General features: G+C 37.5%; 1 protein-coding gene across 5 annotated transcripts; it reads left to right on the top strand.

The window, feature by feature from the left end:
• The first annotated feature begins 11,885 nt into the window (after positions 1-11,885).
• Positions 11,886-26,595, top strand: AMTN (amelotin). 5 transcript variants are annotated; one of them, XM_045881057.3, is made up of 9 exons: positions 11,886-11,987; positions 12,090-12,158; positions 14,182-14,268; positions 16,356-16,421; positions 17,316-17,405; positions 21,453-21,488; positions 22,790-22,816; positions 25,367-25,631; positions 26,314-26,595. In XM_045881057.3, exons 2-9 carry the CDS (start codon positions 12,105-12,107, stop codon positions 26,322-26,324), a joined length of 636 nt encoding a protein of 211 aa, XP_045737013.1. In that variant the 5' UTR covers positions 11,886-11,987; positions 12,090-12,104; the 3' UTR covers positions 26,325-26,595. The 5 variants fall into 5 exon arrangements, with proteins under 5 accessions (XP_045737013.1, XP_045737015.1, XP_045737014.1 ...); XM_045881059.3 differs by lacking the exon at positions 17,316-17,405; XM_045881058.3 differs by lacking the exon at positions 22,790-22,816.
• Positions 26,596-26,619: the final 24 nt, after the last annotated feature.

Genomic DNA, 26,619 nt, shown 5'->3' with positions numbered 1-26,619 from the left:
AGTAAATTTCAAGTGATAATGTGCCTTGTGCTTCTCAAAATGTATTCCATAGAAGAGCAGTTCCATGAAAATAAATTTTCCAATCAAATAAATTCGAAGTATGTTAGAGGAAAACATCTTCATGGCTTGAGAAAAATTGCCAACATCCTCTTACAAAGCATGGCCTTGACAGAGGCTTCCTCTGCTGGCAGCTTTCCTAAAGTGCAGATTCCAGTCTTGGGTGAGTGGTTGGTTTGCTCACTGGCTCATTTGTTTTGTTACTTTATTTGCTATTTTATTCATGGTGTCACTGTGTCTCTTTAAATGGTACAATCTAAAAAATCTAGAAACCTGTAGTTTAGAAGTGACAGCAAACAGCATGTTGCATCATATTCTAAGTACCTGTGACACAGGATGTACTTTAATCTCATTCTTTAATTTGCTAATTATATTACTAATGTACAGTAGCCCCTACAAAGAATATAGAAGCATGTGGCTATGCTAAAAGAGTGTGGATATCATCAGCAGAGGCTTACACAAAATAAAAAGACATTATCTGGACACGGTTTCTGAAGATAACTATGTTAGAAGCAAGGTTCTCTTTTCCAGAGTGAAAGTAGAAGGTCACAGATAATCTTCCAAGACAAACAGATCAACCCTAGGAACCACCTGGGGGTAAATAGTCCTTTAGCTTTACCAAGGACTATGTTGAACAAGAAACAATAAGAAACATCTTCACATGGCTTCCTGAACAAATGCCTCAACTTTGTCAGATAGCTTCCAAAACAGTCCTGGAGAACATGTGGATATTTTACTGTTTTTCTTCTTGTTTCCTCCACTTTAAGTTAGTGTTGGGCATCTCTTAGGAACAGTACTCATTACTGATTGATCGATTTTATTTCTTCACGGAATTATACATGTAGAAAGGGAAAGATTGGGGCGCCTGGGTGGCTCAATTGGTTAAGCGACTGCCTTCGGCTCAGGTCATGATCCTGGAGTCCCTGGATCGAGTCCCGCATCGGGCTCCCTGCTTGGCAGGGAGTCTGCTTCGCCCTCTGACCCTATCCCCTCTTATGTGTTCTTTCTCTCTCATTCTCTCTCTCTCAAATAAATAAAATCTTTAAAAAAAAAAAAAAAGAAAGGGAAAGATTTGTCACTTTTAAATCTAACTACAATGTGAGGAAGTAGTATTCCGTGTAGAGAAAGAACTGCTCCTTCTTTTAACACTCTTGATTTTGCAAAGATAGAATTGAGAGCTAATCTGTATCCTGGGATGTGAGCAAAGAAAGGGAACGATAACTTTAAATAATAAGATACCAGAAACATCAAAATTTTCTGCTAGTAGTCTGCAATAGAGAAAGGGTGGGCACCCGGAGATGGGTTAGCTAAACTTCCAGTCGCATCTAATCTGTGTATGTTCTCTAGTGAGTTTTTGAGCCCCAGGCAATAGAGGAGTCCCCAGTATAACTGACTGGGAATGCTGATAGTCTATAACCCACACATGCTTAGAACACAGATACCTGCAAACAAGAATTGGAGAGCCAGCAATGGTAAGGGATGGAGGGAGAGGAGCTCTTTCACTTTTATGAAGAAGTGACCTATTATTGCTTAAAGCCAGCAGCAAAGGGACCCACAGAGCGTGTCCTTCCCACAGATGTGGATCTGCTGTCAGCTTAGCCTTGGGTCTCAAACCTTAAACAGAAAATAAATACTAAGTATCTACTATGTGCCAAGAATAATGCTAGTTGTTCAGAGCCATAAAAACTTCAACTCTATAAGGTGAAGATGAAAATGCTTATTTGATACATGAAGAATTTAAAGATGAGCAATATTCCTTAATTTGCCTGAGGATATCCAGCCAGCAAGTACCAAAGTCAGGATTCAAACACAAATGTGTCTGATCCTGATATCTTATTCTAGCCAGGAGAATATGCAAGTAAGTTGTAGTAAACAAGTTCCTTCAAAGTGGTGGTTAGTGCTGTGAAGGAAGTAAGCGAAGTAGTGTGTCGGAAGGCAATGGGGAGTGCTTCCTTGGGCATTGGAGTGTTCCAGAAAAGGCCTCTCTGAGAAGAAGACATGTAAGCCAAGTGCTAAAGATTGAAAAGGAAACAGTCAGGCGAACATCTAGAGATTAAGGATTTGGGAAGATGGAAAAGCAAAGGCAAAAGTTCTGACAAGTTTGTGGAAAACAGAAAGGAGTCCAAAGTGGCAAGGACAATTTAATGAACTACAGGAACACTAGTACCAGATGAAATTAAAAAAAAAAAAAAAAAAAAACTAAATTATTTTAAAACTTTCTCTAATTTAAAAAATTTGAATATTTAAAAAGATTGTATAGACCATAGTAACAAGTTTATACTTCACTGAAAATTCAATGAGAAGCCGCTGAGGATTTTTAAGCAGGGCAAGACAGTATCAATATGTTCTCTAGTAGCCTCGTGGAGAGAGAACTGTAGAGGGATCAGAGTGGCAGCAGTGGGTTGTGAAAAAGCTATTGCAGTAGTCCATGCACAGATAATGAAGGGTAAGAGCCCTACCCCAGGAGGCAGGGGTAAGAGCCAAGAGATTAGTTTGGCAATTATCACAGCAATTCATGTTAGAGATAATGGTGTCTTAAGCTAGATCAGTAGTTCTTACCTGGCTACAATAGTGCCCCCACCAGGATGCACTTAGCAACATCCAGAGACATTTTTGTTTCACAACTGGAGGGATGCTACTGACATCTAGTGGGTAGGGGCCAAGGATGCCGCTAAACACCCTACAATGCACAAGGTTGTCTCCCTGCAAAAAAAGAATTATCTAATCCATGATGCCAACGGTGTCAAGGTTGTAAAACCTAGAACTAGATGAGACTTGGGGGGAAGAACAGGACCGGAGAAAAATCAAGAGGTTTGGAATATATTTTTGAAGTAGTACTGATGGTACATGACAAAGTGGGTTAAATAAAGTATAAATCCTAGGTGTTTGACCTGGAAAACTGGGTAGGTAATGGTGCCATTTACCAAGATGGCAATGATTTGAAAAAAGATTAGTTTGGAAGGAATACAGAGTACAATCAAGTAGTCAGTTTGAACCATATTATGTTCAAGATAATTATTAGATATCCAGATAAAGATCTCAAGTAGGCCATTGGGTATAGGGATTTGAACTCATGGGAAAAATCTAGGCAAAAATATAGAATTGAGAGTTATCAGCATTTGAATTGTATTCAAAGACATAGAAATGAGTGAGATCACATGAGGAGGGAGATGGGAGAAGAAATGAAAAGGGAAGCAAAGGGAAGACAGTGAAAAAGAAGGTGAGGGAAGAATGCTTAGCACTATACCTGGAGGCACTCTAGCTTTTCTAAAGACAATAAAGAAAACTAGAAGGAACAATCAGGGAGATAACAGAAAAAATAGGAGAGTGGTGTCATGGAAGTCAAGAGAGGAAAGGAAAGTATTTCAAGAAAGAGGCAGTGGTTAATGATTCAAATGCCACCAAAAGACTGAATAAGATGAAAGCACTGGCAGCATGGGGGTCACCAGAGACCCAAAGAGAGCAGTTTCCGTGGAGTGTGGGAATGGAAGCCATTGTGAAATGAGTAATGGGAGGTGAAGAAACAGAGACAATGCAAACAACTCCTGAGAAAGAGAAGCAAAAAATAAGGCAATAGCTGGATGGAGATGTAGAGTCAAGAGAGTTGTGTTGTGTTTCTTAACGTGGACTGTGCTGGTATCCTGATAGAAATAATCCAAGAGGGGCACCTGGGTGGCTCAGTCATTAAGCTTCTGTCTTCGGCTCAGGTCACAATCCCAGGGTCCTAGGATCAACCCCCACATCGGGCTCCCTGCTCAATGGGAAGCCTCAGCGGGAAGTCTCCCTCCCCCACTCCCCCGCTTGTGTTCCCTCTCTCGCTGTGTCTCTCTCTGTCAAATAAATAAAATCTTAAAGAAAGAAAGAAAGAAAGAAAGAAAGAAAGAAAGGAAGGAAGGAAGGAAGGAAGGAAGGAAGGAAGGAAGGAAGGAAGGAAGGAAGGAAGGAAGGAAGGATCCAAGAAAAAGAGATGGGAAGATAACTGGAAAAGGTAAGTCCTTAAGAAAGTTTTAAAAAAAAAATGGGATCCGGAACAAAAGTAGAGGAGTTGTCCATTAGCAGGAGTCCAAAAAGAAAATGAGTCCAGGTGCAGTTATGTTATGAAAATAAGAGAGTTCCCCTAAAATGGCCTTTATTTTCTCCATGTTGTTTCAGTTAAGGAAGGTGAGGAGTGGGGAAGGGGAAGAGATCAGAGGTGGGAGAATCCCAAATAAGTATCCCTAGCTAGTTCCATACTTGCCCTAAAGCCATGACTGTCCTCATCACCAAGGCTAAGTGTCCGCAGTAATGCAGGCACCCAGTGGAAACAACTGAACCACACCACTGAAACCAAGATGCCAACAGTTACTGGACATGATCACACAAGAGAACAATGCTCCAGACCACTGGTCTCTTGTCAGCATGCTCACTCACACTCCAAAAAATTATGTTATGTGTTCTCCAGCCTAAAATCTCAGTCTCTTTCCCTGACCCCGAACTCTTAGTAAATGAACTTGCCTACTATTTATTTGACAGACAGAGCAAAAAGAATTCATCTAATTGAATCCTTCAATTTACTGCCACCATATCTACAAATATACCTGGGTCTTTTTCCATATTCTTCTCCTTTATTTCTGTTACAGTGACCTAGTCAAAGACCAATCCCTCCATTTCTGCTCCAAATACAAAAACATCCTGCCTTCCCAGAGCCTTTATCCTTTTTTTCTTCATCAGTTCAAGTGGAAGTTTTCAAGGGCTGAGTTGTCTATAGACATCATACCTCCCTATGTCCACCTCTTTACCTCCCACTCCTCAGTATACTCCAGTTCAGCTTTCACCCCATGACTCCAATTCCTCAGTTCACCATTGACCTACTTATTGCTAATTTAAATGGACATATTTCAGTCATTGCTGTTCTTGACCTCTTAGCAACTCTCCACACTTTGATCACTTTGTCACTCTTGCAAAACTCTCCTACTTTGCCTTGTGTAAAACCACCCTCTCCAGGTTTTTCTTCTGAGATGCTGCTCTTTCTCAATCTCTTGTACTCTACTTCCATCCACACTTCAAGATGTTGGCCTGTGGCATGACTGAATCTTAGGCCTCATCTTTCTCATTTTACATCAGAGATAGCAAATTGAGAATCTATCAGCTCAATCTTCACTGTCTAGCACAGTGTCTGAAAAATAGTAAATACCCAACAGGTATTTTTAAATAATTAGTTATAAGACTAGAACTCATTTGGGCTTAGGGTAAGGGGATAAGGACACATAGTGAAACTAGCCACTAAAACAAGCCCCATGACAAGAGATTCCTTCCCATCCCCACATTGATAGGTTCTCAAACCGATTAACATAAACTACTTAGACTGAACAATTGATCAAGAAGCTAACAATTGATATTTCAGCACCTCCTTGACATCTGGTGATTTAAAAATGCAATTAAAAAGTTATTTGGAGTATTTAATCAAGAAAATCCTACAAAACTAAATTATATAGACAGATGAGAGCTAGCTTAGACCTCCAAGTAAAATGAGGGTCAAATAAAAAACACTGCCATCAGTTTATTTACTTTTTCTCCTCTAAGATTTAATGATAGTTTTTTATGGTTACCCTTCTCTCTGATCAATCCCATGACAATCAGCAAAGGAAAGCTAGAACCAAGCATAGAGCATAATCTGATTCATCTGTGTTTGGTCCAAATTCAACTCAATACAAGTCTGATCAAATCAAAGGTTTTTTCCCCCAAATCAGCTCATGAGAAGAAAATAGCTCCATCCTAAACTCATTCAGAAATAGTTGGTCAGTCAAGACTTGGCTCTATACAAATTTGTTGGAGACCAGCTAATCAACATTGAAAATTCATCCCCAGACAGCTATTCATTCAAGATCTAATTCTTCACAAGCTCATCTGAAATCAACTTGTCAGAAAAGACCTTCCTATCAAAAGTTCATACAAAGGCAGCTGTTTAGCCCAGAACTAGATCAACACAAATTCATCTAAAACAAGCTGACCTGCAAAGAATTCTCTTGCCCAAAGAAGTTACTCAGCAAGGAGCTACCTCAAACAAACTCATCTGAAACAAGTTAATATACAAAGAGCTGTGCCTTCCAAAACTCATCCTAAAAACAGCTGCCTCTAAACAAAACTCAACTAAAACTAACTTAGCAGGAAAACATTTCCCTGTCCATAGCTGGTCCAAAAACAGCTGTTTAGTTAAGACCTGCATGTACACAAAACTACTGAAGAATAACTAATGAGCAAAGAGCCAACCCATCTAAAATGCACCCAAAAGCAGTTGTTTCATCAGGCGTAGCCTTTCCTTATTGTCATCTAAGAACAGCTATTAAGCAGAGAATTGTCTTGTCCAAGGTTCTTCTTACACCAGCTATTTAATCAGGCACTTGCTCTACAAAAACTCATACAAAACCCTGTAGTCAATCAAAATCTCATCTACCAAAATATTTTCTAAAATCTGTTATTCATAAAAAAACTCATAAATTTCAATCTTGTCCAAAGTTATCTCAAAAAACATCTGATATCACCAAACTCCATCCAAATCCACAAATCAACAAGAGACTTGGACAAACTCAACATTATCAAAATGAAATTTTCCCTTCTGTGATCTTCTATCCAAGTTCACATCCAGATATAATATTTTCATTTTCAACTCTCACCCTAAAACACAAACCACTACTATAACTTTCATTGCCCCTGCTACCACTACTTCTGAAACAACTTCTACCATCACCACCACATGTGCAACTCAGCTCCAACTATAATTCCCACACTAACATCTGCTATAAACATAAAGCAAACCACCCCATCCTACAACAGCCCAGAAGCTGGCACCAATGACAATTACTTTGAAACAAAACATCTCTCTGTAATGGCACCCAACCCTACACTGACTCTGCATCTAACTTTGAAATACAGAATCTCCACATGGCATCACAGAATCATATACTAACCCCCCATTTGACTTTGAAACTATGTATTTCCCCAATTACTTTGACAAAACTGAAAGTAACTACCCAATTGGCAGTATCGTATGGACTCTGAAACTACATAGATGTCCAACACTGTCCCAGAACCTTATCTAAACCATCATACCATCTAAACACTGAAATTATGACTTAATCCATTACACTAGTACTGTGTCTCTTATCCCTCCCCTCAACATCCCAATTTGTTGCCATTTGCAGGACATTCTTTTCCATTTTAGAAAATCATCTACAATCAAGCTTATTTTTTTTTAAGTCCATAAGTACATACTTTTAATGTTAAGTTGAAATTATTTTGCATAAACAGAGTACAATGTTACCACAATCTATTGAGCTCAACTTTATAGACTATAGAAATTTGATATAGCATATCCAACATTTATAATGACATTACATACTGAACTTTATTACCTCTGACAAGGGCAACCTACTCTGCCAAGAAGTCTGGACCTATTTTTCCGTTGCCAAATCTGAACAGAACTTCAAAAGATTAGTAAAAACTTATATAGTTATATTCTATTTAGCAGAATTTTAAGTATACTTAATTTAGTGGCTGTCCTTCTGGCATTCACAAAACTATTCCATTAAAAAGTGGCTCTTCTGCAGATTTCCACATATATGCCCTAATTTCCTCTGGGATAGTACAAACTGGTCAACATTTTTAAAGAATTTTATAAATTGACAAAGTCAAGCAAGTGTTAATTCAATTCAACTCATATTAATTGTTCTACCACGTGCAAGATACTTCGCTGGATGTTAAAGTGACAAGATCTAACTTGAGGGGCGCCTGGGTGGCTCAGTCGTTAAGCGTCTGCCTTCGGCTCAGGTCATGATCCCGGGGTCCTGGGATCGAGCCCCACATCGGGCTCCCTGCTTGGCGGGAAGCCTGCTTCTCCCTCTCCCACTCCCCCTGCTTGTGTTCCCTCTCTCGCTGTGTCTCTCTGTCAAATAAATAAATAAAATCTTTAAAAAAAAAAAAAAAAAAAAAAAAAGATCTAACTTGAAATCTAATACCTCAGAACATAAGCACAAATAGCAATAGCATCACCCAAAGTAGAATAAAATAAATAAGTCACAAATTCCCAGAAGTTTTCAGAAAAGGAAAAGGCTGACTCCAAATTAGGGGAAGAAAGAGAGACTTAATGGAGATTATAGCATAAAGAAGGATCTTTAAGGATGAATAGGACATCAACAGCAGAGATGAAAAGTGAGACCCCAGACAGAGGGAATACGAGGAAAAACTGCAGAGAAACAAGATGAAAATGCACTAAGGCTGTGTTCTGACCTCTAGTGCACACTTCCACTTCACCTGTACATTGGACAGTGATCAGATACTCGCTGTATTTCCCACAAAAATTCAAGCAGGGATTCTGTCTTAATCACTTTTGTGTCCTAGCATCTAGTACAATGCTTGGCCCAGTACAATTTAGGTTTATGTTTAATAGGTATCATTGAAATTGCCATGCATCAAGGAATGCTGACTACTGTTTCCACTTATTCATTTATTTGATTTATTCAGTCAAGCTATCAATATAGTTAATAACTATCACGTGTCTTGAATCCTTTTAACTCTGTGGCTGAATTTTCAAGTGGTGGAAGGAGAGAGAGGTTTCCAGTTTGTCTTATTCTTTCATTGCCAAGCAGTGTCTTAGATTGGGATTCACAAAGAGAACCTTGGGTCTGGGTAATTCCAGGTATTCTCACATCCATTGGGTGTGATGGAGTTGGGAAGATAGTACATTGCTTGACTAGAGAAAACCTAGAAAGTTCAAGGATCACATAAATCACTAAACCTTTCCACAAAGATTCCTCTAAACCAGAGATTCTTGGGGCACCTCAGTGGCTCGGTTGGTTAAGTGCCTGACTCTTGATTTCAGGTCAGGTCATGATCTCAGGGTCATGTGATCAAGCCCTGCATTGGGCTCCATGCTGGACATGGAGGCTGCTTAAGATTCTCTCTCTCCCTCTCCCTTTGCCCCTCCCCCTGCCCTGCTCATGCTCTCTCTCTCTCTCTCTCTTAAAAAAATAATAATAAAATAAAAAATAAACCAGAGACTCTTAACCTGAGCTATCAGGAGACCCATGAAACCTCTAAAGTTTTCTGATACACGTTGTGTTCATGAGCAAAGCGCACTTTTCTGAGAAGATGGTGTATAGATTCAATCAGATTATCAAAGAGGTCCATAACCCAAAGAAATAAAACTAAAACCAATTAGAAAGATCAAGAAATGTCTAGACCTACAAGTCCAAAAGATGTCATCTCAGCTCATAAAACACTTTAATGAATCCTGATATCCTAAGTTGTTTTAGAAAAATAAATGACCTCATTGTTTTTGCTGATGTCTCTGTTTTATAATGATTTAGGAATTTTTTTCCTTTTATAGTACATATTTCTTGACACTCAACTCCATAATTATATTATTGTAAGTTATCTGCTTTCAGACTTAAAATTTCTTGTCTAAGAAATTACTCAGCCTTCTGAATTTCCCATGTTTATTTTGGTCAAATCTCACTGACTGCTCAGTTTTCCAGCTAGGGCGTGTCCCATTCCCACTTGGGGTTGGAGGCATGTTTGCAAAAGGAACTGGATGCACTGTCAGTTCCCTGAATCACCTGATGCCCAGTCAACGGTGATTCAGTTCCAATGAGCTGTTCAGTAGCCCTGTATTCTAGGCTAGAGATAGAGCATGAGTCTCCTCATCTAATTCCAGAAACAACAGTGCCATAAAATTCAACTCTGCCTCCACCAAAGAGAAAAACAAAAAAAAATTAAGGAAGCCCCACCTCCTACACATTCACTGAAAATAATGCCCAGGGAAAGTGCATTCCCTAACGTCACGTGGGCTGCTTGAATATTTAATGTTTCTACACAATAAGGCTGCTTGAATATTTAATGTTTCCCCCCACCAAAATGTAAACTCGAGAGTAGGGATTTTTGCCACTTCCATTCACTTTTATTTCCAAGGTCTGAAACAATGCTAGCAGAACACAGAGTGAATATATGCTGAATTATGAGTTGGAAGAATGCATTGACTAGATAAAGGAATGAATGAAGGTATTGAAAGCCTGTGAAAACATAAATAAAGTACTTCCCTTTCACATCCTTTAGCATTTATGTTCCTTTGCTCCTCTCAATCTCACCCCCTTTCCAGGTTATTCTGTCTCACCAATTATATTTATTCTTCAAATCCATTTAAAACCCAGTCTCCTCTCTGAAGTTTTCTTTCACCTCAACCTTGTTCTAATTCTCTATAGCATATACCTCTACCATTTATTCATTGACATGTGGTGACCATCTAGTGCTTTGCAGTGTTATTAACATAGAAGACACTAAACAAATATAAGACAAGGCCTTAAGGACTCTCCATCCAATTCAAGAGAAATATACAATTGGGAAATAAAGAAGGAACCCTATTAGATAATGTCTAATTAAGTGCCAACATGAGTAATAGAAACAAACAAAATGCTACAGAAGGTTAAAATTAGGTATCTCTCCAACCCCATCCTCCACTTTTATCCTCACTCCATTTTGTTCCACTGTTAAGAAACAATAACATCATCCCTCCATACCTAGATGCTTGGTCTGCCTAGACGCTCTGTTTGCCTTCTTAATGAATTTTTTCTTATCCTTCAAAACCCAGCTTAGGATTACCTTCTTGTGAAACTTTTTCTGTTTTTCTGCCCCCAACAAAATTAACCATGCTCTACTTCATACTTGTGTGTGCTTCTATCATTGCCCCTTACCAAGCATCTACTTGCTAAACTTTGTGTTTCCCCTCCTAGCCAGTATTCCCATTCCTACCTGACAATAACAAAAATTGACTGTGTCATGAAGGGAATAGTTAAAGAAAAGCTCTTTGGAATGCCTCATTGTCCCAGACAATTTTCCACTGAAAGACTTTCTGGACCCTAAAACAAACCAATCTACGGTAGCCTTCCATGTGAAATCCTGGCATGACATAAATTCATCATTGATTTGCACCCAGAAGTTGTTGAATAGACCCAACCAAGCTCCATAAAAACATTGTTAAAGAGGTAGCAAATCTCAAAAACTCCTGGTGCAGCCTGGGGCCCTGAAAACCTGTGGTGAGCATTTAGTTGTTCTTTTGTTGTAAAACAGACCTCAGTGGGCACCTGTGTTTTGTTCAAGTTTCAATAGCTTTTTCCTTGTTTAAAATAAAGCATACCATTCATTTCTGGATGACAATTCAGCCTTATCTACTGAAATTTAAAACAGATATTCTTTAATTCAGCACTTCTAGGAATAAAACCTACAGAAATATCCCCACATCTGTGAGACAGGTTTTATAAGGATGTTCACTGTTTCACTTTTATCATTATAAAATACAATGGAAATGGATGAAATGTCCAGCAAAAAGAAATGTTATGTAATACAATGTAACCATTAAATAAATGAAATAAATCTATATGTAATGATACATGAAGTTGTCCATTATTTGTCAAATAAATAAAGTTGCAAAGCAAAAAATAACAGACCTAATTTTTTAACTATACACAAAGCTGTACATTCTGATGTTTGATTTATATGTTCATGGAAACAGGACAAAACAGATACATCTGGGAAGTCATTTGGGAAAGAGAGGAGATGAAAGAGGATTGTATTTTTTTTTATTGTCTGCACTTTTTTTTTAATTGCACAGGGTATGTCTTCCTGAAATACCCTCTATTCAAATGGTAGACATTGGGTAATATGATGTCTGCAGCTAATAACTCACCTAATGAAATGTTGGGAAATGAAAGAAACCAAATGATTTCACAGACAGCTAAGTCCTGATTGGCCTCTCAGTTGCCAGCCTCCTGGAATTGAGTTTAAATTCCTTCTACAAACTTACAACTCATCAAAGGGTAAAATTATTCACTACAGACACTGGAGCAATCAACCGGATTTTGAATATCATTTCACCTACATTTAGCCAAGTGGAGAGAAAGGTAACATTAATTGGCCATATTTCAAATAGAAATTTTTAAATAATATCTTCTCTGAAAGGGAAAAAAATAGAGTGAAAGAGTGACACTACTTTGTTATTATAGGTAGCATTTTGAAACATGAAGGCTATGATTCTACTACTTTATCTTCTAGGATCAACTCAGTCATTACCGGTAAGTGCAATATGTTTCTTTTATTACCAACCAGCCTCAGCAGCACCCTCTGCTTGTAGACATAACTTTTCTCCTGCACTCCAGCAACACTGCTCTGTCCTTTGACCCATCCCCTTAGTTTTCTGTTTTTATTTTCCAAGGTGAAAAATGACAAACTAATAAGGCGTCAGTGCATATTTCAACATACTTAGATATTTAAAAAGCATCCACTCTAACATGATAGAATTTCAATTATTTTGGCAGAACAGTGGGGTAAAAACTAGGGGGGGAAGGAATGCCTTAAATTATATCTACTCAAAGTGGATAATTATTTTGCTTTCCAAGAAGAATTTAAGATTTTCTTGGCAAACAATTATTTTCTCATGACTAAAGAGGTAAACTACATTTTCTGACTTTCCTAACTGGAAGCATGAAACATGTAGACTATGTAAACCCTAAAAACGTTACCAAATTGTATGACTATATAAACTCTAAAAGGTGATCGAAGTGCACAACAGCAAGAGGATATTACAAAGTGGCCAACTTTTTTACTTAGAACATTGAAAAATACGTTCACATATAACAGGTGTTTGAAAGAAAGGAGTACTAGTGTCCGAATACATACTCCAACTGTCCTCCAATATTTTATAGACATAGATGTGGGTGGTTTGCCTCTCTAAGTGGACTTCCCTTTGACCATCTGAGATGACATTTGACATAAAGAAAAAATTAGAAGGAATTTTCTATGAAATAGAAGAACAAAAAGAGACCATTCTTAGTTGAACTCCTTTGACACATCTGTAGTCATCCATACAATCAACAAATACTTATTGAAATCTCTATGTACCAGATACTATGCTAGTGCTGAAAATACAATGGTGAGCGGGGAAGAAGACATGATCCTTCATGGTGTTTGCAAGGATTGTAGATACTAATAAAGATTTTTTAAAGAAATGTTAAATTATAAATTATAACTATTCTATGAAGATGAACAGGGTGATCTTATAGGGAGGGGATAGAAGCAATCTCCTTATTTCACTCCAAATATACTTATGTCCTTCTTTAAAGAAGTTGTCTGCCAAAATTTATTTTTGAAACAAGGTAAATTAGTAATTATTTTGTAAAACATGGATTTTTCACTTCAAACAAATTTACCGAAAGGTTCTTCTAAATAGGATGTCTTTAGTGTATTTAAATTACCACACAATTTGTGAAAACTCACGATAAATAAAACTTTCCGGGCGCACAGCAATCATTCAAGGTTGACTGAGGAGTGGCATACGGGTTAAAGCAGATTGCTAACAGCCAATGATGTGAAAGCAGCTGGAGAGTTAGAGGAGCAGGGGATGCAGGGTGTGACACTGACGTGTCTACAAGGTACAGTAGTGATATTTATCAAATGAAAACTCGGGACACATGGACAAGGCATTTTTTATTATTTGTAAGTGAATTTATTGAATCATCAGAAAGGCATAAAAAAATGAATCAATGATAATTAGATAGATGATAGGGATGTCAAGGACAATTTCACCCCTAGAATTCAGTTATTCTTAATACGCTAGGAAAATACCCAGGCCGGGAAGGAGATTGAATTTCCATTACGGGAAATAACCTGTCAGGCACAAGGCAGAAGCAGGAAGCTTCATGAAAATGCAGTAGAAGTTATGGCAGCTTACCTTCAGGCATGGGGGAAAAAAGCAAATGTTTACAGAGCTAAGGTACAGATGATGTATTTCGTGTCCTGAAAAAGGAGGAAGGCAGTTACAGAGAAGAAAAGGAAGCCTAGGAACTACTACCTGAGGTCCATGTGCCCAGCCCCCCCCTAGACCCCTCCCCACCACACCCCTCTGCTCTGGCATTTTTCCACTCTACAATTCCATCTCCTGTCACACACGAAACTTCCCAGGGAGTTAAAACTACTCCAGAAACACACAGAGCCTAAAGGCAGACATTTCTGCATTTGGGACAGCTTGTTACATCCTGGAAATAAATGGATACAAAACCTCAGACCCATCCCTGCCTAATCTAATATTTGTTATCACAGACGCAGCTCAACCCTGCTTTGGGACTTCCTCCAACAAAACCGGCTCCACATCAGGCAACATTACTGAACCAGCAGCAGCCAAATCAGGTGAGAGTCCTATAATAGGGAACATTTGCAGACCAACAAAGGAAACACGGGAAGACTGGTGAATTTAAAATCAAGATTTACACACAGTCTTATGGTTGAACAAGAGAAAAAGACTTTCTCTTGGGAACAAGAACAACAAAAAAGAACCAAAACACTTTTTGAAAATTTTGAGCAGGAAAAGCAAGGCATCTTCATTCTTTTTCTTTTTGTCTCAATAATAATTTGGTTTAGCAACCAATAGTAAAACCTGAAAAGCTAGAGCTACACCTAATGACAAAGCTTGGTCATCAATGCCCTTGCACTACTGTGACATAATCATATGTGGTATCTGCCAGAGCTAGCAGGGATTAAGATATCTCTATAAAGATAACTGGATTTCCTTATAATTTTCTTAAGTTCCATTGTTACTGATGAGCTGATGTTATTGTAAAATTTGCTTATGTAAAAACTTTTGAAAACTGTATTGTCTCTTGGCTATCCCCTTCTTCCCACTCCATCACTTGCTCTGCTCTAAAGGATCCCTCTTTACCTACATCTAGAGTTTGTGAAGTAGTACAATAACACCAAAGTCTAAAGTTCTCTTTTTAGTTTATGGACATTAGAGAGCACTCAAGACAGGACCCCATCTCACTCCTTAAGGAACCTGAAGATTATACAATTTGAGGATGCTGTTTAAGAAAAGGAAGACAAAATTAGATATGTAAAATTAAGTACTAAAGTATATAATTTATTTTTATTTTATTTTATTTAAAATCAATTAACATATGGTGTATTTTTTTCTTCTTTGTTTTTTTTATTCTTATGTTAATCCCCTACATTACATCATTAGTTTTAGATGTAGTGTTCCATGATTCGTTGTTTGTGCATAACACCCAGTGCTCCATGCAGAATGTGCCCTCCTCAATACCCACCACCAGACTAACCCATCCTCCCACCCCCCTCCCCTCTAGAACCCTCAGTTTGTTTTTCAGAGTCCATATGGTGTATTATTAGTTTCAGAGGTAGAGTTTAGTGATTCATCATTTGTATATAACACCCAGTGCTCATTATGTCATCCTTTATGCCCATCACCCAATTACCCCCATCCCCCCCACCCACTTGCCCTCCAGCAACCCTCAGTTTGTTTCTCAGTTTAAGAGTCTCTTATGGTTTGTCTCCCTCTCTGATTTAGTCTTATTTTATTTTTTCCCATCACCCAGTTACTCCCATCCCCCCACCCACTTCCCCTCCAGCAACCCTCAGTTTTGTTTCTCAGTTTAAGACTCTTATGGTTTGTCTCCTTCTCTGATTTAGTCTTATTTTATTTTTTCCTCCCTTCCCCTATGTTCATCTGTTTTGTTTTTTAAATTATACATGAATGAAGTTATATGATATTTGTCTTTCTCTAATTGACTTATTTAACATAATACCCTCTAGTTTCATCCACGTTGTTACAAATGGTTTTAAGATTTCATTTTTTGATGGCTGAGTAGTATGCCATTGTATATATACACCACATCGTCTTTATCCATTCATCTGTTGATGGACATCTGGGCTCTTTCCATAGTTTGGCTATTGTGGACATTGCTGTTATAAACATTGGGGTGCATGTGCCCCATCGAATGACTATGTTTATATCCTTTGGGTAAATACCTAGTAGTGCAATTGCTGGGTCATAGGGTAGCACTATTTTTAACTTTTCGAGGAACCTCCATACTGTTTTCCATGTTGGCTGCACCAGTTTGCATTCCCACCAACAGTGTAAGAAAGTTCCCCTTTCTCAACATCCTCGCCAACATCTGTTGTTTCCTAGCTTGTTACTTTTAGCTCTTCTGACAGGAGTGAGGTGGTATCTCATTGTGGATAATTTATTATGAGATAAGAAGTAAGAGCCAATTACACATTTTTAAACTCAACACATTGCTAGAATGCCACTGGGGGCCACAGAAGGGGTCATTGCTGGTGAGAGGCCCCAAAACTTCAATTCCATTTACCTTCATCCTAAATCCACCTGTGACGGGAATATAGACACTTAAGGGTATCTGCCACTGACAGCATGGTGGAAACAGACAAGCTCTGGTGTCACATCAATTTCAATGCCCCTACAGGTATTCCCCTCTTTAAGTCTAATACCACTGACACAGATGTTCGCACTGGGGTCAGATCTGCAGCTGGTAAGTACTCTTTATATCACTTTAATATCCACTGTTAAATACAATACCTAATGTTGAGTGTATCCACAAATACACACACACATATTCATTGTAGATAAGTTGAAAGGGAACACAGAAAAGTCAGAGCATGGGATCTATTCAGTACATCATAAAAATTTTTCTTAACAAAAGGGCTTCTAAAGGAATTAATCAAATTCTCATGTCTTAAACTGCTTAAGTTCTTCTTACCTCTTCTTCAAGCTCCTCTGCACATTCCTCCAACATATTTTCCTCACTGCCCCTACAATGTCCACACACCCAGACAAACACTATGACCACTATCATCACCCCAACCAGAGCAAACTAGAAGGGGTAGAAAAATCTTCATTCTTCTCATGGACTATCTGTATAGTTTACTCTGTTTGGGAGAAGAAACATAATAAATTCCTTTCCTGATTAAGGTGGTCAGATTTAAACTTAGTATTAGACTATATTCAGACTAGATATTTCATTGTGACCCTCACCATTTTTATGGGGAAGGCTATGAAGAAATTAATTTCTTTATAAGAAAGCTATCAAAAAAATCTCAAGAACCATAGTTATTATAGTCAAAAGGGGAAAGTGAGGATAAAATCATCCAAATAATCCTCAAAAGAATGGGTTCATGTGGGAAAAGTTAGTCCTGGACTTTATGGTTGTACTAGTAGACTAAATAAGTCCCTGAACTTCATCTCTATACCTAATTCTTAATGCAATAGTATATCACATACTATTTTTTATGTGTGCATAGCAAATGTTTATATTTGCCTAGCAAATCCTCCCTTTAAAGATATTTTACATTTGGTAAACACATTTTAGTTTCTTGAATGTTCAACATGAAACAACACAATGACAATCTTTTTTGTTGCCCTATAGCTAAATCCTGCTGCAGGGATGGCACCTGGTACCCAGGCCCTCCCACTGAACTTGGGGGGACTGAACACACAACAGCAGCTGCAACCCCAAGTAAGCTCAAGATGGGAGTTCAGGTCAACACTGGGGAGCATTTTCTATCAAGTAGAAGCCTAAAGGGAAGGAAAGAACTTTTTTAAGGTTCTTAAAAGTTTTACACAGAGGGAGACCTGAGTGGCTCAGTGGGTTGAGTGTCAGACTCTTGGTTTCTGTTCAGGTTGTGTTTTGGGGGTCCTGGGATGGAGCCCCACATATGACTTCATGCTCAGCAGGAAATCTGCTGGGATTCTCTCCCTCTCTCTTTGCCGCTCCCCCCCCTTCTCTCTCTCTCTCTCTCTCAAATAAATAAATAAATCTTAAAAAAAAAAGTTTTACCCAGAAATTTACAGAGGAATGTTCAACTGAACATAGAGCATCTTTAGTAATTTGGTCCTTGATGAAAACTCACCAAGAAAACTGAACGTGCCACCCCATAACCTCTCTAGAATACATTTGTAATGGGTAACAGGAAAATGTGAGGTGCTGGGGAAGATTAAAAAGTAAAGAATATAAGGGGGGAAATCAAGAGGTAGCGGGATTCTTTTCTACCTTGCTGTTTTCTATAGAAGACTTTCTGGGTGACCAGAATCATCCCAAAGAAAAAATTGAGAGATGGATAAAGTTTATTTCCAGCAAATCTAATCTCCTTTTCTGTGCGCTTGCTTCGTGCCTCCTCTCAAGTCCCCAACAACTCTCTAGTTCCTTCTCCCCTCCCATCATTACGTGCTTTCAGGGAAAACCCCGAAAAACCCTCTCCCACTAGGATTTAAATGACAGGCGTAGGGCATCACTCTGATCAGAAGTGTTGCATCTTAACTACAGACAAAGCTCAAGTTTTACCTTCTTGAAACTTCTCTGAATAAATTAATGACTTGGAGAGAAACACAATGATCTCTTTACAGCTAGACTAAGTTATTTATAGATCACTTATTCTCTCTAACACAAGAAACATAAAACTCACCCATAACCCTACCCTCCAGAACTAAACATGGTCAGCATTCTAGGGTATGTCCTTCCAGTCTTTTTCTGCCTACACATGTAAGTATATTTTTTAAAGAAAATATGTTCTTACTATGTCAAATGTTCTATAATCTAATTTTTTCACTTAATGTATTTTGAATGGTCTTTGTATTTTGAAATATTCACCTATAAAATTGTTTCTATTGATTGCTTAGTATTCCATCATATTGCAAAAATTGGGGTTTTTTAATCAAAATTTTTGCTTCTGTAAACACTATTACAGTGAACATCCTTTAACTAAGTCTTTGACCATATCAATGATTATTTCCTTAGGATCAGTTCTTAGGAACAGGGTCCAAAGGCATACAAAAGTGTAAGACTTTTAATACACATTCCAAAACTATGAAACATGAATAAAGCAATGAACCAATATATTCTTACCATCTTCCTACCACCACGGACACCTCCAGGTCTTAATAAGAGCAAGCTTGTCTTAATCAGTAATTATAATCAAAGTTGCGTTTAACTGACAAAACAATTTGAAGCTGCTCCGTTTAAATTCTATATCATATGCAACTAATACTTTTCTCTGTACTTTCATTTGTCCAAAATAACAACACAAGAAACTCTCTACTGCTTCATTTATACATATTTGTGAAGTTCTGTGACATAACTAATTTTCACATTTTTTAATATTGAGATGTATACTCAATTGTCTATCAGTCAGTGTTTATTTCTTACAGATATATTAGAGCCTTCAAGTATTTGCTGCTTATTTGTATCTTTTTTTTTAAGATTTTATTTATTTATTTATTTTGACAGAGAGATAGAGAGAGAGAACAAGTAGGCAGAGAGGCAGGCAGAGGGAGAGGGAGAAGCAGGCTCCCCGCCGAGCAGGGAGCCCGATGCGGGGCTTGATCCCAGGACTCTGGGATCACGACCCGAGCTGAAGGCAGCCGCTTAACCAACTGAGCCACCCAGGCACCCCACTTATTTATATCTTAATAATAAAAGTGATCCTCTGAAAAAGACTAGAGATACAGGCAAATAAAATGAGAATTTCTTTAACACATGACCCTGATATAATCCATATGCTACCTTCCCAGCTTCAGTTTCAATTGTTGCCCTGCTCTAATCTTAAAGCCCAATTTAGTACATCTTCATATTCACCAAAGAATATCCACTGGAGGGGTGCCTTGGTGGCTCAGTTGGTTAAGCGTCTGTTTCTGGCTCAGGTCATGATCCCAGGGTGCTGGAATCCCTGCATCAAGCTCCCTGCTCAGTGAGGAGTCTGCTTCTCCCTCAGCTCCTCACCCCACTCGTGCTCTCTCTCTCACTCTCCCTCACTCTCAAATAAATAGATAAAACCTTTAAAAAAAAAAAAGAAAGAAAGAAAGGAAGGAAGAAAGATGGGGCACCTGGGTGGCTCAGATGGTTAAGTGTCTGCTTTTGGCTCAGGTCATATACTCCAGGTCCTGGATGTCACCGAAGGTTGAGCAGAGAGAGTTTGATATTGCACACTCCCCAATATGCACTAATGTAAATCAATCCCCATTCTCAGTAGGGATTCTTCAATGTCTCCAGGATATGCCAACACCTCTTTGACCTCCTGTGCAGCCCCAGCCCTCCAATCCTGTGTCTCCCTATGCAGAGTGGCCTATATCCTCTGCCAGAAACCTGGGCACCCGTCCACAGCTCTCATTTATCAAAGCAAGGCCAATGTGGTTAAGGGTAAACTCTAGAACCACGAAACTCTGGTCAAATCCCAGCTCTCTGGTTACTATGTGTGTGGTCAAGTTGCTTCACCACTCCGTGGCTCATTTTCCTCATAATTTAAAATAGGGATTAAAGTAGAACCTACCTCTAGGGCTGTTATAAGGATTAAATGAGCAAATAAACATAAAACACTTAGAACAGTGCCTACCACACAGTAAATACTCAGTATTAGCTATTTTTATTTCAATTTCTCTACCAAAAACTAATAAAAAAATTTTCTCCTTATTGTTACATTGGTGAAAAACTAAATTATCTTTAATCACACTTTTTACTTACACAACTGTGGTTTTTCCTATTTGTATCTTTTTGTTCCTTCGAAATGGCCTTTATAAATCTCAATTATGCTTTTTTCCAAATCCTGAGTGCCCCTTCCCTTCACCCTACTTTCCAATCACCATTCTGAAAATTGTTTTTTTTTTTTATCGTCAGTAGCCAAGGATCTGACTGACAGTAAGGCTTTTTTCTTAAATGTATATAGTTAAATGTAGGTACCTTTTGGCATTATGGGTATTACTGAACAAACTATCTTGGGAAATAACAAAGTTAAGAGTCTGTTTCATAAGACTTTCGCATCTTTTGGGTTGGTTAGTGTTAGAATTCCCATTTTGATGACTTTCATGACACTATGTGAATGTCTATAGAAAAAAAAATAAACTTTAAAACACTAGTTCTCTTGGACAAACTCTAGGGTTAGTTCTTAGAGTACTAGCACATGCCAACACCTCACCCAAATCTTTTCAACTAAAATTTCATAACATTTAAGTGGTTATCAGTGACCAGTAAATTATTTCTCACTTATTTCTAAGAACTCTGCCAGTATCAGAATGATAGAATATCATCCATAATTTTCTACCAGTGCTCTATTTTAACAGCAAAATATCCAGGTAACCATTATAAGACTAAACATATATGCTTTGATAAATCTTTGTATTTTAAAAATCCATCTTTAATGTGTCTTCTGAGATGCCATATAAAAGAAACATGCATTTTACTATTACTATTATGTGTAATAACTTTCAGGTTGGAGGTAGCTTGAGACCAAAATTATTTTTTGTCCATCCTATTCAGTAACTTCTACCTCCTGAATGTGTTGCCTTGGACTAAAGTTTCTAAATCTCTCTGGGTCTAAATATGCTTTTTACAAATTGGATGAGTTCCAAATCCCAAGCAACTTTATGGGTTTCTATCTATGACTATAGCTGATACATTGGTAACAAATATTTCTTCAATGAATATTGTGTACTTTTAAGAAAATCTCAGTATTTGTATCATCTGCTAGAACTTACCTTTGAATATATTTTAATTGAATTTTTCACTCTTTTTCAGATGTTACCAGTTATTGTAGCACACCTTGGAGCCCATGTAAGATTATTTTGTAATGTGATTTTTATTTTAAATCATCATAGTATGAAATATGTCATCCTGCTTCAATTTACCAGATAGTTGCCAAGTTTCCTATTTACTTTGCACTGTATGAACACTGATAATTATGAGCTGGCTCTTATTGAGCATTTACTATGCACCAGGCACTGTTCTAGGTATTTTATTATTTGTTATATACTATCTCAATATTCAAAGCAACCTTTGATGATAATATTTTTATTTATAATTTGAAGACGAGTAATTGGAGATACAGTTATTCAGTTACAATCACACAGTTAGTAAATGTCAAGGGTGAACCAGTCAATTCTTTAAAGCATACAGCTAAGAAAAAAATAAGTTAATGGGACTGATCTAATGATTAATGATTTGGGGGATTTCTTTTTTAATCTCAAATTTATTTAACTATGTATCTTTTCCCTAAAAATGACACAAACACTTTCTTCTCTCCCTATTTGCCTTTGTGAAAGGTAATACTTGAGATCACTGATAAAATTACCAAGGGTCAAGATCATATATGACATGCATCAGGTAGTAGCTTTTACTTCTGAAGCAGAATGAGATATAAAGTTTGTATCAATTCTTAATTCCACAGCTGGGAACACATCCCAGTGAAATAATCTGAAATACAGCAAAGGTCTATTTACAAATATATTCCTCAAAATAATAATATTTGTGGTAGAGAAAAAAAATCAGGTGCAACTTAAATTTAAACAAAAGGAAAATAAGATTGAATAGATGGTGCAATGTAAAAGCAAATACTTTGTAACCATTCCAAACGTACATTTACTTGTATTTGTCACTAGTAAGTTTAAATGATTGTGGGTGTAATATTTAAAAAAAAAAAGTAAGACCCAAATTATATAAATGACTTATATAAATTATAGAAATAGCTTCCACTATGTAAAAAAGAAATGTGTGAAAAACATCTGGAAGAAAATCCATCAAACTGTACGATGGGATGTTATTTTTTTTCCTTTGTTGCTTTCTGCATTTTTCAAGTTTCCTCCAATGTGCATGTATTACTTAATAATAGAAAAATGTATAACTTTTAAAATGCAGAAGACTTCACATCACTCAGATATTAGGTATTAGCAGTCCAATATCACATGCTGACTTAAATTATGTGAAACAAGTCATAAAGGCAGTTAAAATATTGTCAAAAATTTAAAATCTCTCTTTACAAATTTTACAAGTATTTTAAGTTTTTAAATTATGTTATATATATTTTGTCTCAAATATATTAAAATTTGTCTAATAATGTGTTATTATTTTCCTTTTAGGGTGCTATCCTTAGTTCAGAGGAATTGGTAAAAAAAATAATAATAATTACTAGCATTTCAAATTCTTCTCACTGCTATCACAGTCCTGCTTTCTGTCTCCACACAATCTCTCTTGACCACAACCCCTAAACCTGGTGCATACTACTGTAAACTGAACATTTTTTATAGATCCTTGCATCAAGATACCTTTGTCTAGCTGAGGATTTCACTCTTCTTCTCCAGCTACTTTTCCATTAATTTTACTTAGCTTTTTTTTTCCATATACTGATATTAGATTCAGTTCTATCCAGAAATTCAATGCATATTTTTAAACTTTATATGATTAAAATCTAGGATTATAAATTTTTAAAAAGCATGCAATGTAGAATAATATACATACTGGTATTTATTGCAGGAAAGATTAATTTTCTTGGCTTAAATTTTTTATTTTTATAGGAAAATATGTTATTTTTCTAGCATCTTATAGTGATGCATGGACTCTTCCCTGTACACATGAATAACTAGAGGGCTGAACCTAAATAAATTTCATCTTACCGTTATTAGACACTTCTATAAATTGTCCCATAAGTCACTTTTAGGAAACACTGACTTGAATTAATGTGGTATCTAAACATGACGCTGAAGTTAAGAGTCGAGGCAATAACTGGGAAGACAGGTTTTCTTTTAAATCTTTCTATTATGAAAAAGGTAGAGATTCACTAGATTGTTCACAAATAAAATCAATGGGGCTGTTTTGCAACAATAGTACATGAACACCCACATCTACCAGTTATTAAGACAATTTTGTGTAACAGGCACCTTGGCAGATCTTTTACATACATTGCCCTTAATCCTCATCAAGTTACAAACTACAGATTTTCTTTTAAGTAAACTATGCCCAACGTGGGGCTTGAACTCATGACTCCAAGATCAAGAGTTGCATGCTCTATGGACTGAGTCTGTCAGGTACATCACAAAGCACAGATTTTTTTTTTAAGCAAAACAAATATTTTTTTCCTCTTTAATGATGGCTTTTTTATTTTTTTATTATGTTCAGTTAGCCACTGTATAGTACATCATTAGTTTTTGATGTAGTGTTCAGTGATTCATTAGTTGCGTATAATACCCAGTGCTCATCACATCACGTGCCCTCCTTAGTATCCATCACAAAGCACAGATTTTTAACCCAGCTTTACAGATAACGAAACTGAGGCTCAGAGAACTTAAGCTAGTTAGGCCCCAAGGTCAAGAAATAGTAGATTCAGATCGAAAGTCATTTTTCTATCTGCTATACCAGTGGTTTTCAAACTTTTTTTAAGTAACAGCTGTATTTTTCATGCAGCTAACACACACACACACACACACACACACACACACACTTCATGAAATAGTATTTACCCTGTACAGAATGAATTTGGTAATTTACAGTCTATTCTTTGTGTCTCATTTTTTAATGATGGGCATTACCACCTTTTTATTTCAAATCTATGAATACCATGACCCCTTGCTTGAAAACATCTGTATTCCACTCCTGTCTCTCTTCTGGCATAAGTCTACTTCTGGCTTTAGTACCTGGTAAATCTAAGACAGTGTTTCCCAAACTTCAGTCTTGGATCACCAAATCAAGACAACTCAGGGTGCTGATTAAAAAAATGCAGATTTCTGGATCCTGCCCTAGATCAGCTCAATCAGAATCTCTCTAACAGTGGAGCCTGGGAATTTTAAACAAACTTCTCAGGCGGTTTTATACAAACTAACAATTAGGAACTATGCTCAAGGAAACTGACCTGTATCTTAATTATGAGCCCTCAACCCTTTTTATTCTATGTCAACATCATGAGAACTGAGGGGTTTCAGAGAACAAGTCCCTGACTGAACTTTCTCCAAATCCAGTTTATACTAAATTATTTCTTCTTAAGAGGAACTTCTTACAGTAATTTTTTCCAGGAAAAAAAAAATAAATGTAGTCAGCAACAACATTTATTTCCAGTATGCAAATCATTGGCAGACCTACACAGAGGAGTTCATTGAGTAACCTCAAGGAATATACAAGCTGCTGAATTGACAAGAGAAGTATTTCTGATTGAATATTCCAATGCCTTCAAAAATAAATAAATAAAAAGAAACTTGAAGAGATGCAAATCATGAGATGAGGGTTGATTGACTAATTTTTCTATTAATTTTTAGTCTCTTTAATTACTTTTAAAAATTCTGGGCAAATGAGAGACTTTAATTTAGGTAAATAGCAGAGAGATAGCCCAGCATAATTGTATGGATTTCCTGCCTTAGTTCTACCTCCAAATACACCTAAGATGAACAAATTATTTGTTATTCCTTCTCCCATGATTGTGACTTACCCTCTTTGAGGGAAATAAAATACAGCATCGACTTGTAGTCATGAAACTAGCATCAGGTTTGCTCAGGAGAGGGAGGCATTTCTTCTGAGGAATGCCCAGTCTTTATTATTTTCTCTGACTCTGCCCTTTCCATCCTGCCATTCCTGCCCCAACTTGTTGCCCTCAAAGGAGGAGAGGCTGGTTGACCAGCATTCAAATGTGTCCTTTTGACTTTGTTTGCCTTTTCCTTTCCTCCTTCCAGCCGGTGGCCCCCCAAATCTTCACAGGCCTCCTTTTTCAGCCACTGTTCCCGGGAGCCATCCTGCCCCCCAGTCCAGCTAATCCAGATGCCCGGAATGGAATCCTTCCTGCGGGGCAAGCAGGAGTGAATCCTGCCATCCAGGGAACTCCAGAGGGCTTCTCCCCAACTCCCAGCGACACAGACGATGACTTTGGTGTGACCGCCCCTGCAGGCATCCAAAGGGGCATGCACACCACCCAGGAAACCTCCACTGGGCCTCCAAATGGTAAATTCTCTGAGCCAGGAAAATGCCTCAGGAAAGTCATCTGCAGAGTGGAAACAGAGTTCTTTATCTTGCCTTGACCAATACAGATCCTAATAAAATCAGGGATCCCCTTTACCTAACACTCCCAATTGATTCCTGCAATGTGAGGGAATATTTTTACTAGGCCACCAATCCTACCATATCAATCCAGAAATGGGACATTTAATTGCTGGCATAACATATTTTCTATCTAGGTTGGATCTGGAAGTCTTTGAGAACAGACTGTGTGCTCCCTTCCTCATCTTCCTCTGACCCCCAAACAGATACAGGCCCACAGCAGACACAATTAATCAATCATCATACTCTTATCCACTCACTGATCATGGATGAGCCACAAAACCTTCTTAACATACTGTTGCAGCCACTAGTCATGGATGGGAGTTAGCACGTAGGTGAGCACGCGTGCCATTCTCTTGAGATGGGACTTAAGAAATGTTGCAAAACTAAACTCTTTAAGCACCAAAATGCAGAGATAATCATTTAACATGCAGGGATGTCTAGAATCAAATGTCCTTGGAAATAACAAAAGAATGATTTGATATTGATACTCTTGCTCCTAGAAAAGAAATTTGATCTCAAGTAAAAATGTTTAAATCCAATATGCCTTTTACCTACTTCTTAAAAATGTTTTATTTTCTTCCAGGAATTCAGTAAGCTGTTTCAAATTTTTTCAACTAAGGCACCACAGATGTGGTGATACATGCGAATCTTCTTCACTGATCGTATCATGGAATAGATGAAGACACACTAGAGAGTATCAGAAGAATCTCTTAGTTTACCTAACGTTCTTGAAATTTCAGAAAACATACTCTTCCTAGAGAATAATGACTTCTGAAAAAAAATAATTAAATGGATAAATTTGCCTTTGAAATGTAGCCCTATGCCACCATGGACCTGGAAGGTATACATATTAAACGTATTTTGAAACTGACCCTTTCTCTTCTTTTGG

The sequence above is a fragment of the Mirounga angustirostris genome, unplaced genomic scaffold (assembly GCF_029215605.1).
Source record: "Mirounga angustirostris isolate CCGP_5_RB_7025 unplaced genomic scaffold, mMirAng1.0.hap1 SCAF_249, whole genome shotgun sequence".
Taxonomy (NCBI): domain Eukaryota; kingdom Metazoa; phylum Chordata; class Mammalia; order Carnivora; family Phocidae; genus Mirounga; species Mirounga angustirostris.
Note: the sequence above shows the minus strand (reverse complement) of the source record. Positions and strands in the feature narration are given on the sequence as shown.